The sequence below is a fragment of the Thermobia domestica genome, chromosome 5 (assembly GCF_964235325.1).
Source record: "Thermobia domestica chromosome 5, izTheDome1.hap1.1, whole genome shotgun sequence".
Taxonomy (NCBI): Eukaryota; Metazoa; Arthropoda; class Insecta; order Zygentoma; family Lepismatidae; genus Thermobia; species Thermobia domestica.
Genome location: NC_137458.1, coordinates 2852870 through 2873949, shown reverse-complemented (window position 1 = coordinate 2873949; position 21080 = coordinate 2852870). Strand labels below are relative to the sequence as shown.

At 35.9% G+C, this 21080-nt stretch overlaps 1 protein-coding gene across 1 annotated transcript in view; it reads right to left on the bottom strand.

The window, feature by feature from the left end:
* Nucleotides 1–10553: 10553 nt before the first annotated feature.
* The window catches only part of ds (dachsous cadherin-related 1), a 635615-nt gene continuing 625088 nt past the window's right edge, over nt 10554–21080 (bottom strand). The window contains exons 18-19 of the mRNA XM_081758114.1: nt 19988–20128; nt 10554–17428 (exon numbers count right to left, since the gene is read on the bottom strand). Coding sequence (XP_081614240.1) covers nt 14977–17428; nt 19988–20128 — 2593 coding nt within the window. The 3' untranslated portion in view covers nt 10554–14976. The remainder of the gene's footprint in view (nt 17429–19987; nt 20129–21080) is intronic.

Sequence of the window (21080 nt, the reverse complement as noted above, 5' to 3'; positions counted from 1 at the left end):
AATAATAATAATAATAATAATAATAATAATAATAATAATAATAATAATAATAATAATAATAATAAATCTTTATTTCAGTGCTGCAGCGAAGACATATGTTCTGGCTTAATATGATGCCAGCAAGGTGTGGCGATTAACGGAGGAGATGGTGCTAGTTTGAGACAGCCGCTACAACAACACATACCGTTACAACATAAGCAGAGTCGTTTTGACGTATGATTAGCATCATGCTAAAGCCCTGACTACTACATTAGGATCTAACTCCTTAGTATGGCACTAATCACGAGTCAGAACGACTCTGCATAAGGCCCATGGTGTTTTGGGAGTTTCGATAGATAAAGCAACGACTGTGGTTTTTCCTCCAGGATTCTTACATGTGATAAACTAATTTGCGTAGAGAAGTCAGATGCCTGGGTTGCTACAGATTTCCGTGAAGTAAGAGCAACACAGGCAAACGGAATATTAGGTGGACGGTTGTCTATTGCTACGATTCGCTAGTCACACTTGGACGAGATGTGACCTGCCGGCATAATTTATAGGCTGACATTGGTATGCATCCAAAGGCCGTAGTACCTGAAACTTTGGGCTTGATGTCCCTGTGCATTTCTAAGATTTGTCCCTCAACCTTGCTATAACCAAGTAACCTTTATACTACACAAGGGTAGTGGGGAACCAAACCGAAGTCCTTAGTGCCTACCAGTTTATCTTACGAGTCAGCCCTACCACACTCTGAAGGCATGGCACCCGAGCGTTATAAGGTAGTTCATCTCCTACCGACTTCCACTTTTGATCACAGCCCGGCTCCAGTTAATCCAAATAAGGGAGCCCCAGGTGAACGTACATTCCCGGCCCTACCCACGTCTATCATTCAATAGCCACCGCCTTCCACGTAGAAGTACCGCGAACACGTTGAGATACTAGCATATCTCATTCTGGATCCAATGGTAGGGATAACATTGGATCTGAAAAGGTAGGAAGACGGATGACGTTACGCCGTCCTCCGTGCCTATCTTTGCCCATTGTAATATTTTTAGGAAGTGTGGGACGCCATAGATATATTTTGGAAGTGGGGAAATGCCGTCCTCCCGCGTTCCCTCTCACTTTTAACCCTGTCCAATGGTACATGTAAATCATCATTTCGGTTTGAGACAGGCATCTTTTCCTGAAATGATTCCCATTTGCTGGAATCTGAAACCGTTACAGACGTTCCTACGATTGGCGCCTTTTTCCAGCCACAATTTGGTCACCCTCGAGAAAGTAGATTAGTCTGCCTTCCGCAGAAGAATCGTCTAAGTAATAAGGGTGGAATATATTAATCATTTAAAAGCTTCTCTTCCATTGTTATTATTATAGAACAAAATGATTTGTTTACTTGCATATTCCACTTATGTTTCATATAATACGAGGGAGGATCAAATGAAAACCTTAAAGGTTTATAATAAATTTCAAATGTTGTGCTACTGCTTTGAAAGTTGGCAATATTGTTTCTAACAGCATTCTCTTTCTTCAGTAAGTGGCAGAAGAGTCTAGTCACACAAACGCCAGCACAGGAGCAGTTTCAAGATGACCGCCCCACTGTCCACATGGACCGCATTAGAACAGCGTTCGGTGATCCGGTTTTTGAGTATTGAAGGTATAAAACCAATTGAAATTCATCGCAGGATGGCAGCAAAGTATAATGATTCGTGTTTGTCCCTTCAGCAAATATACGAGTGGTGTAGGAAGTTTAAAAGTGGCGCAACATCTGTGGAGGATGCTCCTCGACCGGGACAGGCTCACCACGTAGTGACCGACGACAACATTGCGCTAGTGGAACAGCTTGTAAAGGACAACAGGCGTATTACTCTGAAAGAAATCGCAACAATAATGAAGATTAGCTTCAGTTCAGCTCAACACATTGTGCATAATGTTCTGCATTTCAATAAGGTATTAGCAAGATGGGTCCCACATCAGTTGACTGCTGAATTGAAAGATCGTCGCTTCGACGCCTGTGAAGAACTTTTGCATCGTTTCAACGCCAAGGGTAATGTATTTCTGGACAGGGTTGTTACAGGCGATGAGACCTGGGTTCACTATCATCAACCAGAAACCAAGAAAGCGAGCAAGGAATGGCGGCATAGCTCTTCGCCGAAACCAAGAGAATTACGCACTCAATCACCAGCACGAATAGTCATGCTCACTCTCTTCTGGAAGTCTAATTTAATAATTTTGGAACAGTACATGGAAAAAGGAGTGACAGTAACCAGTGCCACGTATTCAAACATGCTGAAAGATCAACTTCGCCCTGCAATCAGGCGTAAACGGCGAGGACTTTTGTCCTCAGGAGTACTCCTACAGCGAATGACAACGCCTGACCGCATACTGCCCGTTTGACCGTTGAGATTATCGATGGCATCAAATTTGAGTCTCATTCATCCACCGTATTCACCAGACTTTGCCCCCAGTGACTTTCATTTGTTTGAACCACTCAAAGAAGCGATGGGCGGCAAACATTTTAATAGTGATGAAGAGGTGAAAAATGCATTGCACGACTGGCTACAATATCGATCAAAAGAATTCGTCCACCGACGTATCCATGCACTTCCGAAACGGTGGAATACTTGCATTCAACGTCAAGGGGACTACGTTGAAAAATAAGAGGTAAGATTTCCTTTTCATTGTTACATTCTAACATTTTTTAAGGTTTTCTTTTGATCCTCCCTCGTACATTTTTAGACAAATAGAAATACTGTTTTTTAAAAAAGCAATTTCATTACACAAATACAGTTGTGAAATTTAACATTAGAAAGTAACAGTATTAAAGTAACAGTAAACACTTTTATCTATCTGTTGTGATTTAGTATATTTTTCGTTCGATAGTTAGAAACTCAAAAGACAACCTTCCATATGGCCTCACTTGCTTCGGTTTACAGGTTTCAAATTGAGAAAGTGCTCGAATTTGTTAACCCCAGATGTAGACGATTATTTTAGAATGGAACAGGTATTTCTTGGTGTATATTACGTCATTGCAAAATATATTTATTCCTGACATACTATGAACTCTTAGTCTCTTTTTTTCTTTTCCATAATTTCACTCAGAAAATTCATTCTTTTCCTAGGATGGATTCCAGCCATCGATGTTGGGTTTTATCATTTTCGTGTTTTTCACTAGATTTACTATTTCGCTAAGTTATAGTCTAATGTCTAGTTGCTAGTCCACGTAGAAGGACCCATGAGTGAAATTTGCAATTTACCTAAATCGTACCCATTTTTCATTGTGTATTTTGTATACATATGCGCATGGGCGGCGATTCGGGGGGCAGTTGCCCCCCGCCACTTTTTCGAAGTGACTAATTAATGTATATAGTTTTATTTGGGAACGTAAAGTTTTTGTATCTTATAACTGATCCATAGAAAAAATGGTGCTATATAATATTTGCCTTACGTGAACACCTATTGGTTGTCTTCTTGTGAAGTTAAGAAAGCTACAAGAATTGGGTGTTAAATGCCACGCAAAACTGCCCAAAAATTAACCGATTGGAGTGCAACAATTCCAGTGTACTTTCATTTCTTCTTACAAGGGCGGCTCGATATATTAGTCAACCGCTTTGAAACTAATTAAGAAAACATTTCGAAGAAAGAAAAAAAAAGCTTTCACAAGTTATTCTTTAATTGCACTGAAGTCGACAGTTGCTAAAATGTCTTTTCTTCTTTCTAATAATAAGGAATATTGATTAAAAAGAGAGTAATAAGAGACAACTTCTACCTTTTCCATTGTTTTGCAGTGTAATATACGAGAAAGTGGTGTATTTATGGGTGTACGAGTGTATATACCATTAAATTTAGTGAATTCAACATAATTCTAGATTTTAGGATTATTTTGTATAACTGGAGTGTGGAGTGATTCTAAGTATTGTTGTGTTTTCATGTGTTCCAAGAAAGTGAAAACTGTACCTAATGACAACGAACATGTTCGGGAAGCTGCAAAAGTAAATATTTCTTTAAATGTCGTAGCATATGCTTGTAGTATTTGCTGTCCTTCTAACACGTGTAAGAGTAATAACGTACATTTAATGGCATGTGTGGAATTAAAAATATAAGTTGTTCATTAATCTCCAGTTTCAATATAACTTTTGCAAAACAAGGCTCATTGTGCATTACTATGATTAATATTATCTTTTCTATTTATCTGTTTTACAAATTTGTTATTAAATAATCTGATCATACAATTTTCCAAGCAGAATTTTAAGATCTTCTTGAGCAAGGAATCAAATCTCTTCTTACACTTTCGTGGGGCTAGTACCTACTTGTGTTGCTCTTGTCAATTTACTTAATAAAATATGAAATACGATGTACGCTATTTTAACTGAAAAAAATAGTATCCTATTAATTATACACCCTTTCGTCAAACAAAGTGTTAGAAACAACCAGGGAAGCTAACATTGATATACAAATATTCAGATCATGCCTTGCCCCCCTTCACTTTTAACGTCCAATCGCCGCCACTGCATATGCGAATGTATTGCATTAAGATGTACGGTATGCAACGGGATGTACGGTAAAGTTTATTTTGGGAATAACTGTGGTATGGCTGGAATGTACAGAAAATTCCATTCTTTTTAATTTACTGAAAATTGTACTCAAATTGTCCTTCCATTCTGAAGTTATTTATGAAAATCATTTCATCAAACGGAAAGAACTTGTGTCGCTGACTGTACAATATAAAGAAAATATGATGTAAATATACCGGTTTGAGATAATTAAACAAATGAAGGTAGCTCTTAAGTTAACCATGAATGCAATTGTCGGCTTTACTGTAGCGAAGTACTCCAACTCACAAAAGGCGTAAAGTTTCTTATGTTGTTTTTAACAGCCCTTAGTAGGACCTTCATTAAGTAATGACGTAAATATATAGTATAAATATAAGCTACTGAAAGAATTTCTACGAAGAATGCTTTTAGAAGAATTGCGTCTTTCTTTGTTGTCGGGTACTATCAATTTAAAATGTGTAAGAGTTATTTTAACATAATGAAACAACAGCACTATTCTCATTTTAAGAAAATCATTTTTTTCTCGTAAAAAGCAAAACTGTTTAACATAGTTTCTTGGTTATACAGTTGTTAAAATTGAAGTAACAAACAAATCACTATATTTCTTATATATATTCAAAATTTTAAGTTCTTCACGTCTGTTTGTATGTTTGCATAGAATACAACGAGGATGATTCAAATCAAATGCCGAAAAGTTGTATGATGGAATTAGTGTTTAGCAGTAGTGTTCCTTGAGTTTCATACAATGACCGACAGATGCCAGAGTAACCTCCAGCACAAGAGACAGCAACAGCATTAGTACGAAAATGGCCGCGCCACTAGCAACATACACCACATTAGAGCAGCTATCTGTGACACTTTTTTTTTTTTTTGAATAGTCAGAGTGTCAACCTATTGACATTCATCGCAGTATAACAATACAATACGGTGATTAGTGTTTGTCCCTGCAGTAAGTGTACGAGTGATTTAGAAACGCCGTAAGATCTGTGGAGGATGCCCCACCACCGGGCCAGTCTCACCGCAGTGACGGACGGAAACATTACTTTAGTTGAAGAGCTTATAAAGGATGAGAGGCGTATTACTTTGAAGGAAATAGCCACCATTTTGAACATTAGTGTTGGTTCTGTGCACAATATTGTCCATAACGTGCTGCGAGATGGATGTTACGTCACTTGACAGCTGAGTTAAAAGACCGTTGCGTCGATGCCTTTGAAGAACTGTTGAATCGTTTCCACGTCGAAGATGATTCATTTCTGGGAAGAATCGTTACAGATTAAACTTGGGTTCACTACCATTAACCAGACACAATAAGATCAAGCAAGAAATGGCGCTATAGGTCAACATCGAAATCCAAAATATTCCACATTCAACCATCATGTGGAAGAGTCATGCTCACTCTCTTCTGGGCTGTAAAGAGAGTCATTTTGGAAGATTACATGGCGAGGAGGCAACAGTAACCAGTACTTGTTATTCATATCTGCTCACAAACCAACTTCGCCCTGCAGTTCGGAGTAAACTACGAGGACTTCTGACTTCAGGTGCATTGTTACAGCATGACAATTCTCGACCACATACTGTCCGTTTGACAGTTGAGACTATCCAGGATTTGAAATTTGAATGTCTCCCCACACCCACCTTATTAACTAGACCCCGCTCCTAGTGACTTTCATGTGTTTGGACCGCTTAAAGAAGCGTTGAGAGGCAAGCATTTCTGAAGTGATGAAAACCGCAGTGCATGAGTGGCTACCGTTACGACCAAAAGACTTTTTCAAACATGGTATCCATACACTTCCGAAGCGTTGGAGTACTTGCATTGAATATCAAGGAGAGTACGTTGAAAAATGACAGGTATGCTCTTTTCTTAGTTGTTATAAATACAGGGTGGCCCAAAAGTAGGTATACAGTACCGCACTGATCAGCTCATTGCATTTTATATCATTTCTTATTGTTATCCATCACGTAAACTTAGTTCTTTTTATTATTTGTTCTTAATGTGTTTTTACTTACATTTTAAGCTCGGAAGAGCCGAAGCAAATAAACCCATAAACTAGAATGTTACACTTGATCAATGCTGGGATGTGAGTGTATATCTACTTTTGGGCCACTCTGTATTTACAGCAATTTTAAGGTTTTCATTTGAATCACTCTCGTAACTACTTGATATTACTTACAAAAATATCATATAACCAAAAATAAATTACGAAATATTTAGCTGTTTCGCTGGAAGAATTATTGTTTATCAAAAATAAATAAAAATTACTCGCCTTATGTCCAGTAAAATGTATTAACATTTCGGTGCTTCACTTTCAAATTTTGGTTTACTTTTGTACTACTATATATTCTAACATAAAGCAAATTTACCTTGTAATAAAGGTTGTAATACTGATAATACATTAAATGTGATTCTACTTTGTATCTTGGTATCTTCAACCTTTTTGGAAAGAAAGACCAGTTTTCTCTCAACTTCCTGTTAGGATCAATCATATGTTACTTGAAAACTGCAGAATGTTCACAAATATTCTTGCTTTAACTCTGCTGATTTTGATGGATTTTCCATATGTTGCTCCTTAGTTTTAGCTCCAAGAAAGGTAACAGGAAAAGAGCATGTTTTGGGGACACTCGAATTAACAAATCCGGTAAAACAAATGGTTAATCATTGCAGTGTATTTGTAGTTATAATATTCCACTACTTCGATTTTTTTCCTTTTTTTAATCGCTCTTTATCAAAAATATAGATCATGGATCAAATTTGCGAATTAACCGTAATTTCCTGTATGGTAAATATGACTTGATCTACACCACACAGGTAACGAAATTACGGTATGTATGCAGTAAATTATCTTATGTGACAAAACTGTAGGGAAAATGAACTAGACCTACGGAGAATATGTAAGAATCTACGGTCATTTTTTTTTATTTAGTCGCTAGCTTTTTTTTTTTTTTTTTTTTTTTTTGGACCGGAAGTATACAGCGACACGGATAGTTCGAAACATTCATCATCTGGCAAAGATTTATTGATTCTATAGTTGTAATGGTTGATCCATTCGATTTTTCGTAATTCTAGATTTTAACTTCGCTTCCTATTCACTTTCCTTTCACCTCTTTACCAGTTTTGCGTGGGGTAAAATTTAAAGTTTTTGTTTTATTAGCAACTTCGAGTAGCTCGTAGAGAAATCCACCCTGAATATCCAGACGCTTAATTTCTGGTGCTTGTACAAAGGTATTAAATCAAAAAATACTTTTTTTTTTAATGCTTCAGAACACAAAGTTCATAACCTTTGTACAAGTTTGATTTAAGCCCCTACGGATACGTGTAGAGAATATTTTTCTCTTTCGAGTGATATTTAACTGAAAGTGACTGGGTACTGGAGCTTTCTGACTTAAAACTTTTTGCACAAGCACCTGAGAACTGCCTCAATATATGTTAAAAAAATATACATGAATAAAATTAATATCTTGATAGACAGTGCCTAATTGTTTTGATTTGATTTGATTTCAGTTTAGCATCCCTTCCAGCAGTGAGGCTATATAAGACGTGAACCTACTGATTAACGTGGAATCTGAACCATATTAGCTCCCACCGGGAATCGAACCCTGGTCTCCCACGTTAAAGCCGCATAGCCACGAGAGAACTCGCTAATTGTTTTCTAATGCTAGAAAGGGATAGGAAAAGTACTTCTCAAGGAGATGTCCAATACACACGAAATAGCTTACTCAGGATGTTAAGAATAATAAACGTACACAAATGCAGCCTTCGAATATGCACTAACCTTTAAAATATGCATTCGCATGTGCATAAATGGATTTTTAAAAAATCTGGACCCTAATGAGATAATGAGTGCCAATACAAGGTTATAAATGTTGTATTGTACCTAGTCTGTCCATAAATAGTGTGACAAACTTTCTTGAGGTTGCAACACTGTCCGTTGTGAGGAGAATAAACGAACCTTGCGGTGGAATGTATGATGACTCATTGTGAATGCTGTTGTAGAAAGGAAGACACTAATTCGTATAGAAAGAAGAAAAAGAAGAGTGAGTATGAAAACCGAGTAGCAGTGAATGTGCTACATAGAGTTGAATAAACAGCGAGTAAATTTTTCAACACACTTTAAAAACTTTGACGATCCAGAGAGGCCATCATCCTGCATTAATTATGATCCTCTGTTGTTACCACATGTCTTTATTCTTTGTGAGAAAGTCATGAAAACTGGTGCTCAGGTGTACTAAAGCACTGTACTGGAAAATACAATGAAGGACTTGATCACCAGCCCCTTCAGAGCGCCCAAATGAACTTTTCAGCAAGACTCTGACCCTGCTTACAAGGCGAATTCAACCCAGGAGTGGCTGGAGCACAATGTGCCTGACTCACATCATTTATGATTGGCCCTCTAGCAGTCCTGATCTTAATCCTCTGGATTATAAACTGTGGGCAATTCTTGAGGGTATTACCTGCAAGAAGAGCCACCCCAGAGTTGACAGTTTGAAATGCTCATTACTGGCTGCAGTGGTGACATTTTCTCTGGAAACGATGAATTTTACAATAGACGAGTGCTGCACCAAACTCCAAGCATGTGTGCGTGCTAACGGCAGACATTTTGAAATATAATTGATGCAAATCATTGCTAGACTATGTATGTTTCACATTCTTAATACATATTAATTTGCTTTCCCATATTGCTTGATTTTCACGACTACGACAGGCCGATGGTAGCTCCGTTATGATTTGGGGTACCTATACATTGTCTCCCATGAGCCCGCTAGAGCGTGAGGAAGCCATCATGATGGTGCCTAGCTGTCGGCAGGTCATTGCTGATGACGTACATTCATTCATCTTGGAACCTATCCTAGGTAAGTCACTGAACGTCAGATTCGAGATCGTCAACCCATCTCTGCGGAATTAAGTGACTTTGCATGTTCAGATGTGGTGCGCCATGCTTCCAGTACCTACCAAGGACTCATTTCTTCCATTCCAACCACATTGCTGCTGTTCTGTGAGCCAAAGGTGGACATACCATATACTACATAAATGATTATAATGTTCTGGCAGGTGAGTGTACATATATTCTGTCATTATTAGCACTTAGCTTGCCATGCCACAAACTCAGAAGTTTTGCACCTACTATGCTCGTCGGCGAATCTCTTCGTCTTCATCTAGCGACTGACAGTTTTAATACTGCCCATCAATTATAGTCTCTCTTTCCCCCTCCTAATTTTTCGTTACGCTGCTTTCTATCACGTTCGAACCAGTTTCTCTTCCCTTTTTTCCTTAAACTGCATCCAATATTGTGCTTTCTAATAGTGTTGACTTATTCTCGGTGGCGTGTGATGATTCTCAAACTGAAGCAATCGAATTTTTAAATACACTTAATAAACATATATTATCCATACAAGCTTTACAAATACAGATGTATAATTATATCTTTGGATTTATAAGTTGCATAATTCTCTGTTAGATGTAGTAGTTACTAAATTATGATATTGCTGCAAAGAGCCGATTGAAAATTCAACATTTGTATAGAACGATGTATTTGTCAATAAACGAATCCATAGATTATACAATAAATTTTGGTTTGAGAATAGCTATGAAAAATCTGCAGATCTACGATAAATCATTAGACCTGGCAACTTTGAATTCAACTGAACCAACTGGAGGGTAGCGAGCTGAAGCGCGATTCACGTGCTTGTTTTAAACACGTATTTTCTACACTGAACGCCAGATTGCTAGATCATCTTATACCAAACACCTCTATAACAGTGCCTCATTATCGAAAAAAAAAAAAAAGAGAAATACTGAAGTGAAGCATCAGCCACTACATATCCTATTTTGATGCATCTCCTTACATTTCATTTACACTGTAGCAGGAAAAAACGGAATTTGACTTCCTTGGGTTGAATGCACACCACTTGTAAGTTAGTGTAAACGATACACACAAATGGTTATTGTGTATAAAATAACTTTTTATTTTTTCTACTTCTACAATTTGTAGAAAAAATTCATTACAAAAACTTTTTACAAAACAGTACTTCATAGAAAATACATTTTAATAGCAATATTTACTCGCGATTATTTACAAATATTTCAATGTACTTTTTAATGCAATTTGTACATAACAATGATTTTTAACAAACAAAAAAATAGTATAAAAATGATGAACCAGTGATAACTGATGTATATAATCGATCAGTGCCTTATGAATATATATATAAATCTTCAACGCACACACTTCGTATCTTAGGAGTACAAAAAATTTATTTTAAAAAATGTCACTATGAAATTCATACATGAACAATAATAAAATTGATCCTTTGTTTTACAATTTGTTCATACTTTGTAACAATAAACTTTGTAAGTACATTTAAAAATTATTTTGTTCTTCTTGACGGGCATTAGAAAACTAGCCCATTGCTTAGCAATTTGACTGATACATCCAAGTCTTGAAGAAAATTTAAATAGAGTAAAACGTGTTTGCAGACTGACACAGATAAGGAAACTATAAATTCTTCTAAAGAACTTACTTATATTCAATACTTAATAATTGGGTCTTTCATGTGCAAATATCAAGCAAAAAATTAACAAAAATTGAGAGTCAATTATCACAGAAAAAAATTATCGTTATTTAAAATTACTGCAATAATAATTAACCTGAAACTTAAAACATTTAATTATCTGAACTTGTATTGTTATAAGTTTTCAGCATGTACTGAAAGAACCAATTATCTCTGCAAATACACAAAATCAATTAATTTTAATGCCACACCTTCATCGAAATCTCTACTTTTTCAAGAATGACTTTCGGACATACATTTTACAGACAATATTATAACTCTAAATACTGTTCTTTCAACAAAATAACCTTTTTTGGAAAATTACGGATGGTGTTTATGAAAAAAAAAGAAAGAGTCATCTGCATTTTTGATACAACCTACGAAAAGTAATATTACAAAGTGGATCATGCAAAATTCATACAAACTTCATAGAGAAAAGAAAAATATTTTTTATATACAAACTACTGTGTGTATATATAAAATATGCTAGTTTTTTTGACGAAAATGGTACAATTCTGTCTTACAAATCATCTTTTCGAAGAAATTAAAAAAAAAAAAAAAAAACGGTTTCAGTACGTTCTAAGTGACTCAGAAGAGAATAGAATTTCCTTTAAGGGGAAAGAAAAAAGAAAATGAACCCTGATCGGTCAACTCTTAAGAAGTTATTGACAAAAAACATTGTATAAACGAAAGTTGACTTTTGTTTGCCGCTATAGAAAGAAAATTATAAGCTATGGCGTGAAAACAAGGTCAAATAAGTATCATGTCATGATCAAAAAAATAATAAATATTGGTTGACTATTTTATCAACTTCTTTTGGGATCTTCACTACACTTTCCACCACTTCTCTAAATTTTTCTGAATAACGTGAAAATAAAAAAAAAATAACGAACATTTAATACAGGTAGCAGACACGCCTGTTTCTCGTACAGAAAGAAGATTTAATGAATATAATTTGAATATTGTAGAATTTTCCTCCCATTCCCCCTTTTTAGAAGTAGAATATTCCAGAAGCTGTAAGATGAGTTCGGCCATTGCTAATGAATAGTTTATATACCGAATTTCACTCCTTTATCTTAAAGCAAATCCTTACATTGGGTATTTTTTGAATAAAGAATCAAAAAATTTGAATATAACAGAGATTACCTTCTTTCACCCTTTAGATGAGGAATTTTCGAAAACGCTAGAAAACATTTTCAATTATTTTTATAGGTACTTTATACACCGAATTTTACACTTCTTAACTTAAACAAATCCCCACATCGGGCGTTTTCTCAGTTAAAAAAAAAATGATTATTATAGAGATTATCCTTCTTTCGCCCTTTTAAGAGCGGAATTTTCGAAAAACGTTGAAACACATTTTCAGTTTCCATTTTAATTGGAAGTTTCTCAGCTTTTTTTTTTTTTTTTTTTTTTCATTCATGACATAGGTCAGATATCTAGGTGCCCAATTTATGACGTAATAACTTGTCTGCCACTTAAATTTCTGTATTATATGAAAGCTCTTGAAACAAAAGTTATTAACTGGCTTACTTTTCAAAATGCATATTGTTTGTCGTTAGATAGTTATTCATAAAATTAAGAAAAAATGGTGGAAAGTATAGTGATAATTCTTCATTATTATTACACTAAAGTGCAGTTCTTGAAATACAAACAGAACAAGCAACGCACCCAATTAACTTTCTCGCTTGTAAACTATGAAAAAATAATAAAGTTAGTAAATTTATCATACCCAAAATTGAATTTTGACTAAAGGCAAGAGAAACGTATTTACAGAGCATAAAAAAGTAAAAACGGTTTATTTCACAAATATATATGTTACTTCATTATAATAGAATTAATGCTTAATATTCTTTGTCATGTGTTGCGAAATCTCAGTCGCTTCAATACCTCAAACATATTGATATATACAGGGTGTTTCAAAACAACACCGACAACGTTTGGGAGGTGATTCCTGACACCAAGATAAGACAAAAAATATAGACCAACCTGGGTGCACAAGTGTGTCCTTTCGGAGTTATAGGCTGCCGAAAACATAAAAAATGAACTTTAAAGGTCCATAGCCCCAAAACTATGGGACCAACCGTAGTCGGGTCACTTAGGAACTATGCCCTATCAAAATATCCAAGTTTTAGAATCCTAAAGAACTTTCGCAACAATTTTTATAGAAGTAGTTGGTGAGTACTTCACATTATATGCCCGTAGGCAAACTCCCTCTATAAAAATTGTTGCGTGAATACCTTAGGATTCTGAAACATGGATTTCTAAATAGCGCACATATTAGTTCCTAACTGAAGTCTTGACCCGACTACGGTAGATCCAATAGTTTTGGAGGTATGGACCTTTAAAGTTCATTTTTCTCATGTTTTCAGCAGTCTATCACTCCTAGAGAAAACATTTGTGCATCCAGGTTGGTCTATACTATTTGTCTTATCTTGGTGTTAGCAATCACCTCCAAACGTTGTCGGTGTTGTTTCGAAACTCTCTGTATATGTCACGAAAATGGTCACAGTTTACTGTCCGAAAAATGTAAAGTACGAAATCCGAATGAAAACACAACAACTATCATTACTTCTGTATAAAACAAATCTTAGTGAACGTTTGTTGTTATATTTTGTCACTAAAATGTAACATTCCATTCAGAAAACGAATGAGATCAAATGGTCATCTTTTATGACACAACATGGCGGAAAAAAGTATACATTTGTATATGCACTAAGTACTTTAAGTATATTCTTTAATATATAATAGTATACAATTAATCTTCTAATTTTCTTTACATAAATTGATCACAAATTTCGTATACAATCGATTTTAAAATAAGCTTCAAAATTAACAATGCAATAATTTGTGTAAATTGACAACATGTGTTTTTAAGTACTTTTCTAACAGTCAAGTAGCATCACATAAAATTATTTCGATAGATCTAAGTACTGTTCTTTTTAAAGGCACATATTTCATAAGGCACTTACGGAATGGTTTATATCTTTAATTAATGCACCATTTCTGTTATGTACAATAATCGTATAAAATATTGCAACGATACTTTGCTTTATAATGTAATGGCAAGAAGAATATATTTCTTCCACATTTTTTCTTGAAAGTTCTTGATGAATGAAACACGATGAAAAATATATATGTATGAAATGTTTTATTAATTCTGGCACCTTCGAGAAGGTATAATATTGAGCAACGTTTGAACTGTAATAAATGTCTTGTTTTGTGATTTCGTTTTTCAAAATCTCAATCATGATCTATATATTTTTATTTTTTTCTACCGATCGAAACAGCAATCTTTCTTTTTAACCTCAAATCCAGAAGAAACAAGTTAAAAATAATGCAACTCTGTAGTAATGGCATCTTTTCTTATAACAAAACAACAGAACATTAGATTTATTTATTTTCGTTACACCTGTTGGGACTTTAGGCACCATAAGAGAATCACCAAATATCTTCGAACTTTTTTTGATTTCTTATTACATATTTACATTATTTGGTTGACCCAATATAAAATTTATATTTATATATATATACTTATTTATATATATACACACACACCATACGAAACAACACACACAATATGATCACAACTTCTCCAGGAATTTGGCATTTTTTCTTCGCTTCACGGAGTAGGAAAAATATATATATATAACATAACGAATGATTTCACACTGCGTTATGGAACTGAACACCAATATAAATTTTCGCAATCTCTGATATATCGAATTCCATAACATCACTATCACAACAATTAAGGTATTTTTTTTTAATATTTCATATACTATCATTGCACGATGCTTGAATAAATACAAGACACTTATGTAACGAAACGGCACTGAGTCACTACCACACTCGTGTCACATATGATCACTAATTAATCTGGTTGGTTCACTGACTCCCTTCAAATCCGGAGTTCCGTCTCGGAACCAGACGAAGTACCCGGCACTAGTCCCGGTGCTCGTTGTGACCTTCCGTGATGCGACGAAGAGTTTGTTGATGACGCTGATGACCCTTGGGGTAACACAGAGACACCATTAGTTCCTACAACACCTCCAGGGGTCACCAATGGCGATATGGACGGAGACCTCGTGGCCAATGGCGACAACGAAGGAGAGAAACTCGGTGACATGGCAGGAGACGTAAAACTGCCTTCGTGACTGATTGGCGAACGAGGAAGCGAAGGCAAAGAGGGCATTTGGTGACTAGTGCGAACTGTGGTCAGAGCCACTGGGGCGATAGATCGGGGGGCTACACTCGTGAGGAGAGGTGGGGGCACAGTCTTTACCTGTGGATTCAGAGTTTTCTTTGGAACGTTCTTATTGAAAGCGTTTGGAGCCGTATCGTCCTTCAGCCTCGCAATTTCCGAAAACACATGCGCTAATGGCTGATATTGTGGACCCCAATCCAGAAGATAGTCCCAATTATAACTGCCCGTCAACTCTTCTTCACTATGCACTATAGAACTAAGGGATCCCGTCATCGACGGTTGACCTTCATCACCAAAACCGAAGGCCCGAGTTCCATCAATAATAGGATCACCTTCCTCACTACCTACGTCGTTGAGTTTAGCGTATATTAAATTCGAGATGTCCATACCATCTCCCTCTCCCCCTCCCTCGTCGTCGAACATATGCATGCTATCCATGCTATGTCCCAAGTCTTGATGTGAACCCTTATTGGATTCTGAGCGTGTAGTGTCAATACCTAGCCTTGCTAAATACTCTTGCGTATTATGCACTGACACATCGGAAATATTATCTTCGTCACCCTGAATACCAGAATCTGGCATCCCAAGCCTTTCTCGCAGTTTCTGCTGCTGCATGAGCGGACCTTCGTTGATCATACGGATTTCTTCGTCCTCGACGTCCTCCCCATCTTCTGCAGAACCACGTCCACTGGAAGCAGACTGGCTCTGCTCCGACATCTCGGAGGTGGTGTTTCCATGTCGGTGGCGTCGATCTGGATGATCGTATGGCGGGATCTCGTCGTACTTCGGCGGAAACTGAGCCATGGCCGCAGCAGCTGCCGCGTTCGACGTCGGAGCACGGATATCAATTGTGTCGAAAGAGGAAGCATCAAACGGTTCAGCGATGGACGGTTTGCCTTGTCTCTTGTTGCGTAGATGAAGAAAAAGAAATGTAGCACCAAATCCAAGAACTATGAGAATCAATGCGATAAGAAGTCCAAGAGCCCAGTCTGCGAGTCCTCCGGAAGGAGTAGAATCAGCTGTAGCGAGGTTTGTTCCTTGTTCTAATCCATCCATAGCGATTTCCACTACGGCAATGTTAGTCAGTGACCCCTGACGTCCAGAGCTTGCTGTTACAACAAGACTCACATCTCTGGCTTCGGATTTTCGATTGATGTTTCTTGAAAAGCCATCATCGAATTTCTTCTTCACGATGATGGCACCGGTCGTTCTATTAATCTTGAAGTAAGGATGCTGGTTGGTTAACTGGTATATGACTCGGCCATCAGGGCCTTTATCCTTGTCTATCGCTCTCACATGACCAACAATATATCCTGGTTGGACACCAAATGGCGTTATGAAATGGTAAGTCCTCTCCGTAAATTCTGGATGATATTCATCTTTGCTTTCGATATCAACCTGGACCTGGACGGTGCTATACTGTCCTCCAATGTCATTGGCCTTGAGGACAAAAGTATATCGATTCTTTACTTCGTAGTCAAATATTACATTCGTGGTAACAACTCCTGAAGTGGAATCAACTCTAAATTTGCCTTTACCATCTCCTTCGGTGATTGTGTAGTTCAGATTTCCATAAATTCCTTTATCCAGATCATTTGCTCTGGCTGTAAACACTGTAGTTCCAATTGGCTCGTTCTCTCCGACGAATTCGAGATACAAGGGCACAGGGAATCTTGGGGCATTGTCATTTTCATCTTCCACACGAATATGGACTGTAGCTATTGAGGATAGAGGGTTGTCCACTGCGTTGTCCGTGGCACGAACTATGAAGCGGTAGCTAGGAATTCTATCGTAATCCAGAGGCTTCTTCAGAACCACAATTCCAGACATAGGATCCATTTCAAAGAAGTCATTGTCGTTGCCAGAAGTTATATCGAAGATCACTTCCGCGTTGCGGTTCAAGTCACTGTCCGTAGCAGAAACCCTGAGAACGGTGTAGCCAACTTTAGCTCCTTCGCTGACTCGAGCTTCATAATGTGGTTGACTAAACTGAGGTGCATTATCATTGACGTCATCAATTTGAACGACTACTGTAGCCGTTGCATTGTGTGCTGGAGATCCTCTGTCCCTTGCAAGCACTTTCAGCGTGTACATGTCTACTTTCTCACGGTCAACGGTCTTCACCAAGATCAGTTCTCCGCTTGGGCTGAAAACATAAGAAAAACGAATGATAAGACATTTGTTGATATACACAACCTAACTTTATACAGTGGGTTCAATTTAAAACCGATCTCAGGGTACAGATATGTGAGACAAAGATACATCCCCATCCCTTCTTCCCTTCCGCACGCCCTCACATCTATCTGATACAAATATGCGTACAGGAGTGGCACAACAATGAAACAAATAACATATATTCTAATAAAACTGAGAATGACTCCGGAGACAGTTTTGAAATGAACGCACTATTCAATCTATACAAATTTATTTGATATTTTCCTCTCAACTGGAGAATTTGTCTTTCATATTAAGAAAATATAACGTAATACATTATGTTGAATTTTAAGAAAATATAACGCAACACAACACATTATGTTGAATTTACATTTAGCTACAGATACAGTTAAGGCTTATGTTGAAACTGTAGTACGTTTTCCTATTTATGAAAATATTGCAAAATATAAAACATACATATAAAAATTGACAAAGGAATTACTGAAAATACTGACTGTCTGAATTGTAATATTTTGTAGGTTCTAACTAAAATTTGGTATACAATTTAAAGTACAACGCAAAATGAAAGAAAATTATGTCTGTTAGATCAAAATTTAAAACGAAACCAAACAGAAAGTTTAAAAATTTGAGGAAAAGTTGTGAAAAATATAGGATAAAAATAGAAAAAACTAAAAGCAATGATGATTGAAACGAAGGGAGATAGTTAATTATAGATATTGATGGGAACAGAGTAGTGCACGTAACAAATTTAAGATTTTTCCGTAATATTATATGTAAAGATCTGAAATTTAAACGGGAATTAAACCAAAGAAAAAGAATAGTAAAAAAAAGCGTATAAGAAGAAGATAAAGAAAGTGGTGATGAAGACAATTAATGAAAACTTGTGAAATAGAGAAAGTAGACGAAAACGATGCACACGGTGTTTGTTCACCACCAAACCCACTTGGCACGAGCTGTAATTGAACCACGGACCCCACGCACCACAGCTGAGTGATCTACCACAGAGCTACCGCTACCCACACAACAATTATAATGATTACTCATCAACTGATTCATGTACAATATTAGCGGTGAAATCTAAGTATTACGAAAGGAAGATGAAAAACAATTGAAAACATTCTAAATTTGGATATGAAGAAGAATTTAGAAAAGTGCTGGGTGAAAAAAAAAACTAATGAGGAAGTGATAGGAAAGTGAGTAAAGAAAAAGAATAGTTAAAAAAATGGTTAAGACAACAATTGAAAAACGTTTCATTAGGAATTTCATACAATAAATAGCAGAAGGTAAACGAGGGAGAAGAGGAATGTAATTAATGAATGATAAGAAAGAGATTCATTATCAAATAATAATAATAATAATAATAATAATAATAATAATAATAATAATAATACAGCTCTTAGATATATTATCATCAGGTAAAAACAATATTAAGTTATAGTGTTTGGACACTATACTGTTTTCAGCTTTAAAAAAAATGTCATGATCACGTATAGTGCTCGAGTGTGTTACTTTCACCTAAAATAATATGTAATAACCATGTTATAGGGATTGCAGATGTTATTTATAGCTAAAATATAAGTCATGATCAAGTTATGACTTCAAAAAATTTTTGTATCGTATTTTAGCCGAAAGTAATATGTCCAAAATTAATACCAATTCATTTCACACTATTTTATAACATCTAGGGCCCTATAGTCTCCAAATTTAACATTGTCTTTGCTTTACAGTTACTTCAAGAAATATAAAATAACGTGAAATTTAGTTTGAATGCTGTATTACATTTTTCAAAATTTACTCAATCTCATTAAAGGTTAGATTCTAGCTTCACTAACTTTACGCTCATTATTTGCCTATTCTTTACACATATGTAGACGGACTATAAAGTCAGTGCTAAGTGTCAAAATGAAAATGTTGAAGTAAAAGACCCAGATTTTACTTCAGAACTGATGCCACATAGGCTCACGCGCATTCTTTTGGCGATTATTTGAACTACTTCCGCAGTAAATACTAGATAGCCCGTTTTTAACTAAGCAGTGTTAGGTACACTCATGTCTAAAATAATTGTCGCCTATCTATAACTGTCTTCTTGTAGGAATATAATTTTATAATGATTTTGCAGGATACTTTTAATACTGATTCTGTGTGTATAATCGGGGAATGTATATTTGTGGTAAATTTTATAGGAAAAGAATTATAAATACGAAAATTTGAATGAGTAAAACAAAATATTGCTAAATGGACAAGAAAGTTTTATAGTTCTTATTTATGGCTCTTTTGACATGAAATTTGCTACATATATGTCTTTGCCGATTATACACATACTAACATTACAAGAAATACCGGGCGAATTCGTTATCAAATTATATTCTTACAACAACATATTTATAGACATGCGACATTAATTTTGGACATGAGTGTACATAGGCCACATTTTTACATTAAGCCGAACTTTTCAATTTTTGGCACCTAGCACGGATTTCATTTTCAGTCCACATACAATGGTAAAATGTAATTTTTATTGGAAACGTACCTGATAACATGGAACACGGATTGCTCGTTGCCATTCACTATAGAGAAGTCGATGTTTCTGTTTTCCCTGGATTCATCAACATCCGTAGCAGATACTCGGAGAACAGTTGTACCTCTTGGAGCATCTTCCCGTATGTGGACTCTGCAACGTCACAAAAATAACTATCAATTTCATGTTGAAGAGCATACATCATGTATTTTAATCATTATATCTATCTAGCAATTACAATAGAAATAATTGAAAAGCACAATATTGAAATACAATCAGCAAAAAAGAGTACATATAGCCCCTCCTTACATATTCTTTTTGTTAACAACTTTACAGCTGTAGTATCAATTTTGAATACATCTTAAATGATACAAAAATAAGGTAGTTCATTTGTCCATGAACCAAGTTTCAGTTACTAATCTTATTTGACACTGAAAAATCATAAATGAAGGGAAGGAAGTTTTCTAGGTTTATAGTCAAAACAATTACAGGGTGTCTACTAGAATTCCAAAATGAAATTTTGTGAGTTTTTCGTGACCATTTCTTTATCAGACTATAAAATTTCGCAACATTCTCAAGAGCAAATTTGGATGCGAATTAGGCTGAATTTTCATACATACGATAGAAGCATGCTTTGCTTATGATTTAGTAGCGTCTAAAGCCGACCACAGATATATTTGTTGATGAATTTTGATGTTTCATTGAACAACATTTCCCAGTATGTTCTTATATTTGTACAGATTAAAAAAAAAATCGTGTCCCAAAAACCAATTTTCGCGACTTTTTCTTGACTTTCATGACCGTTTTCTGATTTCGTGACTTTTTCGTGACTTTCGTGACCGATAGACACCCTGAATTATATTAGCATTCGCTTAGTAGGTTTAAGGAACAAGAATTTTAGAAAAGAAAAAAAAGAATCAAAAGATTGCAATCTTGGCCAATAATTAGTTTTTGGATCAGGGGTTACAAAATTTTTGAACGGCCTCTAAATCGAGTTTTTGTACTTTCTAGAGAATAAGCACATCATACTGAGTTAACTGATACTTTGGGTTTAGCTACACTATATGTAGTTCTCCAAATATATTGCCTAGAAGAAAATTTTTGA